The 14,144-nt window shown below is 43.8% G+C and overlaps 1 protein-coding gene across 1 annotated transcript in view; it reads right to left on the bottom strand.

Moving 5' to 3' along the window:
- Positions 1-7,214: 7,214 nt before the first annotated feature.
- LOC120548922 overlaps positions 7,215-14,144 on the bottom strand; it is a 13,777-nt gene continuing 6,847 nt past the window's right edge. The window contains exon 7 of the mRNA XM_039785429.1: positions 7,215-7,251. Within this exon, the coding sequence (XP_039641363.1) occupies positions 7,215-7,251 (37 nt within the window). The remainder of the gene's footprint in view (positions 7,252-14,144) is intronic.

The raw sequence follows: 14,144 nt of genomic DNA, 5'->3' as shown, positions 1-14,144 counted from the left end.
GGCTGGGCTGGGTGGCGGAGTATTCAGTGGAGTGCAGGGAGAGGGAAGTGATTACTGTCGTTAAGTTGACAGGAAATGTTGCATCTCCTTGACGTTTAGTAATGATCGCAGCAGCTGGAAACAATAAAACTCAAACATTGTGCAATCATTGGCCCGCCTCACTTACATTGGATAAAAGTAATAATGCACATTATCCCCACGTCCCCCTTTTTATAGTTGCACCAGCGAGGGAGCAGAGGCAGCAAATGAGATTAGCTGCGCAGGAAGCTGAGTAGGCTGACGGTTATGATTGACTGGAGGAAGACTTCCTGCAGTGTTGTGTGATGTGACCACTCTCGCTCTCTCTATCGATTCATTTTATTTATTTTTTCGCCTTTATTTTATTTCTCATGATCTGACTTTGTGCCTTGGGGACAGAGAGGGAAGAAAATTAAAACAACACCAAGAGAGTGTCGTCAGCAGCTTGGATTCATGACAGAAAGGAACCACAAACATTTGCTGTTGGCAGCAAGTTAACAAGATGTGAGTGAGTTAGCGAGAGAGAGGCAGACCAGAAAGAGAGAAAAGGAATTACCATTATATTCAATTATCAAACTATAACTTATCTCATATTTATATATTACATTTTTGTATTGATTTGTTTGCAACCATTTGTTTTTCTTCCATTCTAATACACTATGTAGAAATGTGTAAACCACTGTCTGTTTCTCTTAGATTAAATTATTATACTTAGTACATTGTAAACCTGTGTTATTACTGTACTGAATTATAGTAATACCAATAAAGCAAGAGAGACTGAAGTTCAATTATAGTGGTGCTAAATGTGTAATCAAGATGCAGGGTTATCCAGATATTATCACTGCTATTGAGCATTTAAAAAAAAAAAAAAAAGGAAAATGGAACGCTTCTATTTATTTTATTTTATTTTTTTTACTTATCTGCATACAATATAAACCTATCAGAGAAACTGATTTCCTAAAATGCATGCACTGATCCAAAATATAGGTGCCAACATGCATGTAAGTAAACTATATTTCCACTTGACCCATTACTGGTATTGATTATTTATTTATGATGCGTTTTAATTATTAATGATCATGCATTTATCATTAGATTTATCAGTGTGTACAGTATATGGCTCATACACATTCATGCAAATAAAGTAAATTAATAAATAATAAATAAATGTTTGAATACTATTGAGAGAGAACGCCACAGGGATTCTAAAGTATCATCTTCCATATTTAATTGAGGCCTACGGTACAGATTACAGTGTTTTGACCTTTCTGGTTGGTGTGTGTGTGTGTGTGTGTGTGTGTGTGTGTGTGTGTGTGTGTGTGTGTGTGTGTGTGTGTGTGTGTGTGTGTGTGTGTGTGTGTGTGTGTGTGTGTGTGTGTGTGTGCGTGCGCGTGCACAATGAGTTTGAAGAGGATATAACCAGTTGAATATTAATGATTGATTAGGCCTGTCGTGGCTGTGCATAAATATCAAGGGTGCGTTTGTACTACGAAGGGCATTTTGTAGTACCTCATCTCTTTTCAGCCTTCATTAAAATGTTGAGATTCCCTTAGTGATGACCATTACTGATACTGCACAGGAGAAGAGGTAAATTAATTGCATTACCAAGAAGGTCGAGCCTCGGATTGAAAAGCTTTTTATTTGTTTGAATTGCTTGTCACTTCGTCAACAACATCAACATCCTCCTTCGTGAGTTCTAAAATACATTGCAGAAGGCTGCTGTGACATTGCGTAGGAGCACTAAAACCTTAGACATCTCAGAAAGACGCATTCTTTTTTGTAGAAGGAAACTAGTTTATCTTCATCTCGTGCCCTGGTTTCCTGTTTGGGAGTCGTTTCAAGAACAAAAGGAAACATCTCGGTCTGTTGAAGAGAAGAGCGAAGAAAAACAGAGGCATATGTACCTCACAGTGCCTTCTCAGAAACTCCTCTGACACCGGATGCTTACTCTAGATATGGCGAGTATGTGGTCTTGTGTGTCTTCCGGGATACTTTTACCTTTTTGAAGGGGCTTTGAAGGAAGTTATCGAAACCTCCCTCTTTCATCTTCTCTGGCCCCAGCTCTATGCTCTCCTCCGCAGGTCGTTTCCCCTCAAGTCCCTTCACTCTCTTCTCTCGCTTACTCTAGCCCGCAGCCTCTTCACCCTCACCTTCGGAAAAACACACACACATGCTACACTGCTGCCCTCAAATAGCTTTCCAATAACTCATAAAATTGGGGCGTTCAGTGTGTGCATTTTTACCATCCCTCCCCCCTCTTTGCTCACTCATCTCGGGAAGGTAGTAGGTAGATGATAGCAGAAAAGCTGGGTCCCGGCGATGATTATGTCATGTTTATTTCTATCACTTGTTATGAGTCATGCCAGGGTGCTGACTCTGTATGCTGATGGTGGAGAAAGAGTTCACGTTCAGTAGGAGGCTTTGGGAAACCACCTCTTTCTTTCATTCCCACAGGTTTGAACTGTTAGTTTGTGTGTTGGCCAAAGCAGTAGCAGCTTCCCTTTTAATGGTCAGATGGTTAATATGGTGTGATAACGTTGATTTGAGATGGATATTTCTGGGGGGGGTGGATGAATAGATGATTAACCTGCGCGTCAAAATGGCTAAATGCCACCGTCATCCCCACATGCCTGATACGAGCCGCAGAAAATCTCCTCGCACAGATTTTTATTCGTCTAGAACGGACTTGCCAATCATTTCAGGTCGGTGTTTGTCGCACATCTTACCAGTCAGACAGTGGGACTGAGCGGGATGTGGCAAACTCTTGAAAATCCTTCTCTCTGTTTCTGTTTCTCTCACCCCTCTCTCCCAAAGTTTTCCTCTCTCTGGCTGGGCGGCCGCAGGTTTCCAAACAAACTAGCTGAAACATGTTGTCTGTGAGTCCGTCCATCCAGCCCTCCTGCTGGGCACCAAAGCTGCCATCCACAATGTAAGCAGGTGGCGCTGGCATCCCAGGGAGAACGGGCAGAGCGCGTGGGCGTCACACAGGCGACGCCAATCCAAAATTCCCAGCTGACCTCCAAACCAAGGCTATGGCTATGCTCGCCAATCTTCGGCAAACGCTAGTTTTGGTTTATCTGCATACAGTATATCTTTCTCTTGCTATCGTGCTCTTGTTTTGCCAGCTGCTTTCACATATTCTATTAAATAATCACATTTTCAATGTTTTGTGCTTTTACTTTGTTTGAATGTCTTTCTCTTTGCTTGCATGGCTGCCTCTCTCTGTCTTTCTTTCTGTGTTTGCTTTGTGGGGGTGCTGTTCAGCCGAGTGGGACTCGCAGTAGGCCCCAGGCCAGCCGCCTTCGGTTGGACGTTAATGAACGGAACAGGAGTGGGCACATCTGATGAAGCTGGCCATGCTGTCAACTGATTTTCATCTGGTGTGTGTGTGTGTGTGTGTGTGTGTGTGTGTGTGTGTGTCTGACAACAGGTGCAGACCAGATCTCTATGCACTGACAAAATACAGACTCTGCTGTGCCAACACAGGTGATTTCCACCAAGAAAGACACACACAAACACACATCCTTTCCACTTTCCTGCAGTTTTTCTTACTTTCTTCCCGTTCTGAAACGGAGAATGCCTTCAGACCTAAATGTCAGTTTGATTACTTAGGTTGTCTTGAGAGTTTATACTTCCACTCTCTCCACTGGGTCCCCTCACTAATAAATTATAAATCATTGCCTTTGAGCTGACGATGTAAAACCAGTCTGATAGACAAACAAGGAAACACCTGTCACGTACAGCCCTCAGTCAAACGACTCCGTCGTAAGCAACATACACGCACCCAGTGGAAGGTCTGAGTGACAACATCCTGTTCCTCTCTGGTTGTCAACAGGCCTGAAGCAACAACAGTATAAGTGTGCGTGTTCATTAGAATAGTACCTGTCTGGGGCTCCCTTAGCCACCTGGCTTTTCAAACAGAAGCAACTAACACTCTTAATCTTTCTTTCTATATGCCACAGGCAGACAAGATCCAAAGCCGCGTCAAAACAACAAAACCAAAAGAGATATAAGGAGGAGGTTTCTGTCACTTTGGTATGTGGGATTTTGATGGATGACCTTTTGACCTGGGGGTCAAGAGGTCACGACCTGTCAGAAAGTGATTGATGCCTTCCAGGTGTGTGTGACTGGTCTGTTCTGGAAGCTTCTAGAAGGAAGGCGTGTCCCGGAAATGACGTGTGTTAAGTGATGCAATGAGGGCGCTCACAGGAAGTAGAAAAATGTTTCATTTAAATGATCCAATGAGCGTTAGAGATGAAATATCCGGATGTGTTTGAAATGATCCAGTGAGAGAAGAGGGTGTAGCGTTAAATTTTGAGCATAAAAGGGTTTCTTCCCGTTTGAAACAGAGAAAGATAGGTTTTTCATTCTACACACAGCATGAATGTAAGTTTGAGTAACGCTGCGAGAGAGATGTCTGCTGAAGAAGTAACGCCCCCATTGAGTCCGTACCAAGGAGGCACCTCCAGCCGGTGGGCTTCTTCGCTGATCTGTGAGACTCCAATAACAATGTTCCAAGATTCTGTTACGACACCCGGACCCAAAGAAATGTGTAGTGTATCTGTGCCGTAGCCAGATGCCCCCGTCAGAATCTCTGCATGAAGAATGGCCTCTACAAGCTAGTGGTATGTGTGGGGCCTGGGGGTATGTCTTCAAGTATGAAGAAGGTGAACTTTGCTTTTATCAGTTGAAGGAAGGGGAGATGCTGACTCCTTCTACAGTCATGGTGAAAATGAGCTTTGACGACTGGGGGGTGATGAAGACGATCCTACAATTTGGTACTGATCAGAGCAACTCCGAGAACCCGACTACCGCTACTCAGGATAAAGAGACTCAGACTGTTTTGATAGAATGTAAGGAGGAGGAAGTGTCGGTGAACATCGGTAGCAGCACTGAAGACAAGCCCGAGGGGGAGCGTCCTAGAATGGATAATTATCCCAGCGATAGCGACCTGTCTAAGATGAACATCATCTGTGGATCAACATGGCCCTCTGTTACCACAGCGCCGTGGGCGCCGGTGGTTCCAGGCCCTTCTGCTCTCCAGAGATTCGGAAACAACGAGATCCTGTGACCTCTTTGTTTTGCAAAGATTTAATACAGAGTGCGGCTTATTCAGAACCGTGCTTGCCTTACCAGCATTGGAATGGGCTGACAGACTGATGGAGGTGGGGGATAGATTGACCAATCTCTTCCATAGCAGCCGCGGGTGGAAAAATACACTGGTTGTGAAAAAAACTCTAAACTTTTGAATTTTTTTTTTTTAACCACGCCCATACCACACCTTTTTTCCAGAAGTTTCCAAACTACGCCCCGTTCCAGAATTTTCCTAACCACACCCCCCTTACAATAGTATAAAGACTGAAGCAGACAGTGACAGAACATGGTAAGATGTTCAACGGGGAAGAAAGAAAGTATTACAACAATGTTCGACTCAGCAACAAAGAGACCCCCTTACACCCTGGACAAAAAACATTTACACCACGGGGTCCTCTTCACCTCCTCAGAGACAGACGGACATGACCTCCAAGGCCCGCCGCCCTCCCCCGAGACAGACAGGGTGGATTATGCGATTATGAAGCTGAACGCTGCCTACACTGCTATACGGGAGTCTGAGACATTTGACATGCCTCCGGACAGTCAATCTGAGGAGGGAAACCCTGCTAAAGTGGTCTGTGAGGAGGAGTCGCTGGAGGACGATTCAGAGTCGGAGAAGGAGTCGGAGGAGTCGGAAGGTCCTCCTTCCTCAGTGGAGGAGGATGAGATGGAGGAGGAGGAGGAGAGCCCTGAAAGCCCTAATCCGGACAAACAGGAGGACTGCCAGGAAGATGAGACCGATGGGTGGGTATCTTCTGTCCTCATCGACACCGTCAAATCAGCCGTTTTTCACCTTCTCAACTTGATTATACACAAAGACAGACGGGCTCTGTGTCATGGATGCACGATTGAGCATCCGAGCCAGAGGCAGCATGACTGCCTGGAAGCATTGGCTGACAACTTTTACGGGGACAACTTCTATCGTTTGATGAAAAGACTCATAACACCTCGTTTCATTCCAGCTATTCAACGTCTGTTACGTGCACGCACCATCGAAACAGAAGATTTCAGAGTGCGCATGGTAGCAGAGACGCTACTACATGAACTGAAACTAGCAAAGAAGATCTTTGATCCCATCACCGAGATGTACGACAATTTGATTGGTCAGGATTCTGTGAAAATCTTCCAACTGCGTTTGGTCACCGAGTGTTATGAGGACTCATAAGAGTTATATTTTACCATATTTAGAACGGAAAACAAAACCAAAAAAAGAAAAAAAAAATCACGTTTTTAAATGCGTGACATTTACTTTTAAACATATGTAACCTGCATGTATCTTTGAATATTTCTTTTTTATCTTTATATCTGTTTTAAGAATTGTATTTTTCTTTTCAACAAAATATCACAGTGTTTTTAACATATGTAATCCAGTGTGTATCCTTGAATATTTCTTTTCAACAAAACTTGAATGACATGTTGTATCTACAACTTTTGTAATCTTTTGTAAAAAAAAGAAAAAAAAAAAAAAAAATGAATAAAGACTCATTCTTGCATACGGATGTCTTAGAGAACTGTTGAGGTCTCAGAGGAAAGGATGGCAGGAGAAACGTGTGATGGAAAAAGTGTATTACGATCCTCTAAATCCAGCCAGCTATGGAGGTGTAAAGCGACTCCGTAGGGGGTGTAAAAAGGATGAGACTAGCTCGAAATGTCAGTGTTCAGGAAGTTAGAGATTTTTAGCAGAGCAAGATGCTTATACATTGCATAAGCCTGCCAGAGTACATTTCAAGAGAAACCGAGTGTTTGTTACTAAGCCTTTAAATCAATTCCAAGCCGATCTCTGTGACATGCAAGCCTTGGCAGAACATAATAGCCGGTTTAATTATTTACTGACCGTCATAGATGTATTTTCAAAAAAGCATATGTGCGTGCGTTGAAGAGGAAGACTGCCTCCGAAGTGGTAAAAGCATTTCAATCGGTGTTTCAAGAAAGTTTAATACCTCTAAAGCTACAAGCCGACGGAAAGGAGTTTTTAACAAGAAATTTGAGACTCTGATGAAGAAACACAACATCAAACATTTTAGGGCGCCAGTGACTTAAGCTCGGTTGTTGAGCGTTATAACCGCACTCTGAAAACTTCGCGTGTATAAATATTTTACTGCTCACAACACCAGACGATACCTCGGCGTCTTACCAGACCTGGTACAGAGTTATAATAACAGTTATCACACCTCTATTAAAATGACTCCTATGGAGGTGCACTCGCGGAGAACACCGATCAAGGTGTTCACCACAATGCTATGCGGACCTCTTGCCTCTCGTCACAGGAGTAAAATAAAGATGGCTTTTAAGAAAGGAGATCTGGTGCGTCTGTCGAAGTGAGAGGCGTTTTCGATAAAAAATACGTAAGGGGTTTACGCGGCGAAGTCTTTACAGTGACCGAACGTATTCCCCCACCTCCCGTATATAAATTAGTAGACTATGACGGAACCTGTGCGGGGTCATTTTATGAAGCAGAGATGCAAAAGTAAAAATGGCCGCCAACAAAATGTTTCAAGTGGAAAAAATCCTAAAACGCCCGCTGTCAAGGGAGAAAAACAGGCTTTTGTGCAATGGAAAAACTGGCCGACAAAATTTAACAGCTGGGTTAAATTGGCTGATGTGGTCGGTATATAAAACCTCTGTGTACAAAGACCGGTCCATCACGCACTCAATAGAGAATCATGGAACACACCGCCTCTGAGGGCTTTTATGTGACTCTGCCTTCAAGCGCCAGTAAGGAAATATTTAAAAGTAATACTAGCAGTTGTTACACAATCGATTGCGGCAAAAACCGATTGAACTTGCTGGCGAATGGTTGGTGGGCCTATGACGAAATCATATATCCGCCCGCGTGGTATAATTTACCGGCAGATTCATCCTATTTTGAACTGAATCGAAGTGACCGATGAGCCTCAGCCCTTGGTGAGTGTAAAATTTAACAGAGGGCGCTGATTATAATCGTCCTAAAGATCTCCTGGAATACCTGGTCCCGCGGTTAAAAAATATGATGCCTCCTTTGACGCCTCTTTCAACAACGCATGACCCAAGCGGATTGACTTCAAAGGCGGACGGTCTTTACAAAATCAAAACGTACCCCCCTCTGGCTTACATGCTCGGTCTGAAAGTTAATGAATGGTGGACGCTATCCAAACGGCCGTCTACATATCCCTTGTGATTTAAACGCACGGCATATATAACCTGTTTGTCTATACGGATATCATTCAGTATCAAGCGGTCGCGACAGTTACTCACCGCTGCTTGGTGTCGAATGTGAAAGTGACTTTGGTGACATAACGAACATTCGGTACCATACACTCCATTATATGCGGCTGCAAGCTATTACATCAAAACATACGCGAAATTAAAACAGATCGCTAACAAACCCGTGGGATTTTGTTTTTGGAAAAACAATTGTGAAACTACACTTTAAACCAGTGCAACGTTCTTTGTAAGATGCTTCATATCAAAGAAGACCCGCCGCTTTGTGGCCTACTATGAAGGTCAAGTAGGAGTAGCGTTACCCGGTTTTATGGAGCTCCGGTTATGTACGGTCGGGTATAGGCTCAATATTTTCAAAGCTGTTTCGCGGTGTAGCCCCTCTGCTAAGAAAAGGTTTCGCTGTAGCAAAACCGCATCTTAAAACAGCCGCTACAAACATTGCATCAGATGCAGTGAAAGGATTTATGGGGAAACTGCGAGAACAAAAATCAAGAAACGCCGGGCGGTATTATGGTCTTGTCACGTAGAGCAAGGAAACCGCCAGGTGAGAGGGTTGTTTCGGCTGCATTTAAAAGCGCCAGCCTGCTAAGCGAACAAATCAGTCAGGAGACGCTCGAAGAGAAGGAGAGTCTGCACAGAGCTCCGGCATATTTTAGCGTTGCAAACAATGGCCCTCTTACATCAGAAATCGGCAGAGTTTACCCTGGCCGAGCTGGACCTCTTTTCAGCTCCCATGACACAATTATCCGTAGAGGATAAAAAATATCAAGAGTATCAGCCGTTATCAGCACTTTCGCGACTCCTCCCCGATTGAATTTTACATACCTGGAGACGGTGAAAAGTACCTCGATTTAAACGACACGCGCTGCTTCATCTCAGAGTTAAAATTACAGAGAAAGATGGGTCAAACATCCACACCAGATACAGCAGTTGGGCTCATCAACTACCCGCTGAATACAATTTTCAGTCAATGCGGCGTTATTCTGGGGATAGATTAATTTCCCAGTCAAGTGCACGCGCATCGCGCATTTATCGGCCGATTATAGAAACTTTGCTCAACTTTTTCAGACGACACGTTAAAGAGTCAATTTAAGCGCCCGGTCTGTTTTACAAAGACAGCGCCAAGCGCCATGGATTCTATGGTAATAAATAATGGTCCTAACAGAGGGTTAGTCCAGAGAGGTCAATTCAGCGCCAGGATCTGCGAAGTGGACCTTTTGGGCCCATTACATAGTGACATATTTTTCTGCGAAGACTGATGTTTAAACTCTGTTGATTTGAGAAATTAAACTGATCCGTAACGACGTGATTTTGTCTTATGGGTGCGTGCGATTCCGAAGTTCTGTCTAAAGATAATATCGGCACCGCTGTTTGTTAAAAGGTCCACCGTTTCCCCCGCTGGCATCTGGGTCACACCGCAGCCCTGATGAAGGAAATGCTCTTTATCGCTCTCCGCGGCGTCTGGTGAAGACCCCTAATCCATACCGGAAAAATTCCAGGATCTGTAACCAGGAAAACCTATTTCTGGGTGCCATGCCTCCTATCAGCTTTAGCCATGGTTCGGTAGATTCTTTTTTAGGAAGAAGGGACCTATCCCCGTTTAACTTTCTTCATAATGACATTGAATATCTTGCACTGTGTGTCAGGATGGGGAGGCAGCTGCCTGCTAAGGCTACTTCCAGCCCCGTTCAACACAGGCAGCTCAGGTTAGAGAGATATCACACCAGCATCTACCGGGGAGACTTCCTCAGGGATCGCCTCAGCATTACCGTAGGGGAATTTTAACTAAGGTTATTCTGTGTCTGTTCTGCAATCTGGGAGTTAAACCGAAGACAGCGCTTCTGGCCCATTTCCTCAGGGAATTTATTCTTGAAGCTCCCAGGGTCCTCTGCCACTACACATTAAATAACGGTAATAGAACGCCATTTACGATTCCATTCTAGTCCAACTCTAAAAGACAGGTGTTGGTGGATTATTAGCAAAGATATGGATAATCATCAGCTAGAAAGGCTTTACATCGAATCTTATAAGGAGAACCCACATTCCACGGCGCAGTGTGGGCATGTGATCACTTCCAGCTGCTCGCAGACCTCTATACCGCCAGCTCGTACATAAGTGAACACTCATCCTTCCCTACATGCCGGCGAGGCATACCGGCAGCACCCGACGCTTGGAAAGAGGGCCGGAGGAATTGCCAACTTTTTCGACTCTTATGGATTTCCGCCAGATTTTGCCTCATACCCAGCGAAGCATTTGGTACCTTAAAAGTCGTTCAAAAGAAGTAAGACTACCAATAAACCGGCCAGCTCCAGCATACTTCTCTCATAGTGTGCGACAGCATTATGCGTTTTTATATAATGCACCATGCGGTTTATCAGAATAACATTTTGGGTGATCATATTACGCATGTATAATACGACGCAGCATGATCTACTGTAGAACAATATCAAAGATAGCGTGCGTGGCAGACTCAGAATCTTTTCATAATAGTGTATGCATCTAAAAAATGTTTAAAGATTGTTATCACCTTGTAAGAAAAATGAAAACAACAATCACAACCATAAACTTCGTGATTAATGTAAAATGCTTTATTTGAAATGCCTTAAAAGTGTACTGGGAAATCTCCTGTTGCAAGTTTAAAACCTTAATCCCACGTACGACCATCTTGGGGATTTTTTGTCTTTGACGCGTGATTTTTCTTCAAAACCAATCTCCCTCTATTCTGAGTTGTCTGTACTGTTCACGCGGCGGCTTGGATTTTCACCATCAAACGGGAATGTTGACGCATGACAAAGTACTTAAGAAATCAGTCCAATCTTTTGGCATTGTTTGTGTTTTCTTTAGCAGATAGGGCTGCATTGGTTTTTGAACAATCTTATCATGAGCCTTGAACTTACAGCGCCTGTAAATAATTCTGAGGACTATCCTCATTCCATTTGCTGGCTAATTTCGCATAATGGTGTAGAGAGCGTTTTCCGGTCGGTAGGGCAGGGTTTGTTATCACATCACTTTGCAGCCTCTTACTCAATAGGGTTGGGGGTCCGGTACTGATTAAGCTGCTGCCCACCTCATCAGTACTTATCTACTGGTTGCATCGGGTACGCTGGTGCATCAATATGAGATGAGTGTTGACTTTGTGCGACATCCGGATGCCAGAGTATGGCTAACCCTAAGACGCGTTTTCGCGACTGTTTGAGCAAAGTGAAAGGATAGGAAATGGCTATCGCACCGTAGCTTTTTGCTTTTCATACCGAATTCAATCTTGGATCATTTAAAAGGGTACATTTTTTATTCAATGTCTTACGCTGTCTGTCGATGGACGGTTCTCATTCGTCATTTTACTCAGTGCTGGGCGTAAATGCAAATCCTGGTATTTTCGTATTGGTACCTCTAGAAAGCTATAGGAATAAGTATTCTCCTCGTAGCTTTCAGAATTGAAATCTCCAAAAAGGGTTGGATAAGCCCCAGCCTCTTTTTCTTTTCCGCAGAACCTGATGTTTATACGGCTAAGGCTGGTTTTTATCTCCGGCAACAACCTATAATATTCTTTGACGCCTTCCAGTTGTCTGTATTGGGAGAGGGGACTACCTTCCAGATGCCTCTTCAAAAGATTAAGATAATCGCACGTAAGCCCTGCAAAAATCAGGTGTGCGGTGTTTTAAAATGTCTTTATTTGCTGGAAGGCCCCGGCGTGGTACAAGGCTTTTAGTAATGCGTTCCTGTTTAACCGCTCCGACATAATGAAGGTCTATTTGATTTAGCGATAGTAAAACCGTGAATCTGCTGGTGGGGAAGTATCCCCGTCGCGCACGCGTTCTGGAGCATGAAGGTGTGAGGTTCAAAATTAACTCCCGTGCGCTCGACTTGGTAGCATCTGAAAACTTTCAGGAAAAAACGCTTTTTGTGGAGGGGATCATCTGATGTGCTAGTACCCCCTCTGCATCTGCAGTTGGTCGCCGGGGTTTTTAAAATAGCGACGAGGTAATTTCAGTTTAGCCTTAAACTGGATTTGCACGCTGTATTTACCTTTTATGGAATACATTTTGAGTCAACATCATGACGCTCATCCTTTTTGTGATGTCGGTTATTGCGTGAATATTTTAGCCACCTCGGGATGGTGGTCACCTGCCTGAAAATATGACGTCGTCCAGGGATGAAAGCGAGATGTGGAAATGGTCAGGAGGGAAACAGATTCAGTATTAGTCAAGAAGAATCGGGAGTCCTTCCAGAAATGTAATTCTTTATTCGGCAACATTCATCATACATGGGTTGATAACGTATAAATCCACAATGACCCTGCAATTTACAGCGTCCATCCTGCGTTCACATTTTTCAGTACAGATTTAATAAAATAGGTTTTACCACAATACTTAGATGACACTACCAAACATGAAAATGGAACCTTTAGTGCTTGGATCAAAATCAATCTGCTCCATCATGCATTAATAACCAAAAGGCAGGATTGTACCGTCGGAATACCGTCTTGTGTTACCCGACTCTAAACTTTTCTTGAATGCCGCGTTTTCAACAGAAATCCGTTTTATCGCGTTTATAGTCTGTTGCGTACGTTTCAAGATCTTTATAGACCTCAAGATAGCCGATGAATTCTTTTGTGCTGTCAAAGGAATTGATCAGTTCACTGCATTCGGCGTCTGTGTAATACCTTTAACTTTCATCCTGCGCTTTTCATTTTGGTCTGGTAGGCGTAGCTCTTTGGACCATGACCACAAATTCATGTATTATTAATAGCGTAATTCATCCGTGAGTCACGAGATAATTACCCAGCTCAGAAGTCTCATTTTCTTTATCACATAGATCAAGCTGTCCGTCTACGTAGAGAATGTTCTGTTGCAGCCTTTCTAAATAACTGTACAATTTCGGAAGGCGCCGTAAGCGATTAATTAGCGCAGCGATGAAAACATTACTGCTTCGACCTGGGGGACTACACACCTGTCATTATACAACCACTGAATCAGTGCTCGTCGCCCTTCGGTTTTGTTGGTAAAAGCGACCGTGTTTTAGGTGTATTGTCAGAAAACTAAAGAGTGAAAAGTGTTAAGCCCGACTTGGCCAGGTATGGTTTGAACAAATTACTTCTCTCTTTTCAAACACACTTGCCCCAAAAACCCGTTCAGACAAACCTTGGACACACCTGTCTACTGCGGTTGTCTCAATTTTTTCTGGTTTAACCTGATGCCTTGATGCAATTAAGTAGTCTCTGATGTATTTTTCCTACTCTCATCGTCCGCGACATCCGGCCGCAAAACTGTTTGCCCTTCAAAGGTGTAGAATATTGCTGCGACAAAAGATTGCTGCTCTGTGCCTCAAAGTGCCAGACCTCAGAAAGTTGGCTGCTTATTGCTCTGTACGCTTGTGCAGCTCTGCACTGACCCAAACTCGTTGGAAGCTCTGGCAAGCATCATCATGACTACATGAGTGGCTCTGATTATTAGTCTCTGAGCATATGCGACAGGTGTGAACACTAATTTACCTTGAGCTGTTTATAAGGTAACGGGAAAATACAGACCTCTTGGGGAATCCGCGGTTGCTCTGATCAGCCCAAAGTAGTTTTCTATTCGTCGAAATCTCTGTAATTATTACGGATGGCCTAATGGGTATGAGCCTGTTCGCGTTAACGTCACGGATACAATGGCTATTAACATCACCATAATGCACAGATTAGTCTGCACCTGCAGTGTACGCATTAACCTCAGCGGCTAGTCGCCCCGTGCAGTGCATTTCGAGGAACCAGAGTTCCAGGTGGATCATATTTCTTCATAAACTCTACGCTTTGGCGTGTGTTTTCATCAGAATCCCACGCATGCTCGTCA

The sequence above is a fragment of the Perca fluviatilis genome, chromosome 20, assembly GCF_010015445.1.
Source record: "Perca fluviatilis chromosome 20, GENO_Pfluv_1.0, whole genome shotgun sequence".
In the NCBI taxonomy this organism is placed as follows: Eukaryota; Metazoa; Chordata; class Actinopteri; order Perciformes; family Percidae; genus Perca; species Perca fluviatilis.
The sequence above is the reverse complement of the archived record's forward strand: the minus strand, read 5'-3'. Positions and strand labels throughout refer to the sequence as shown.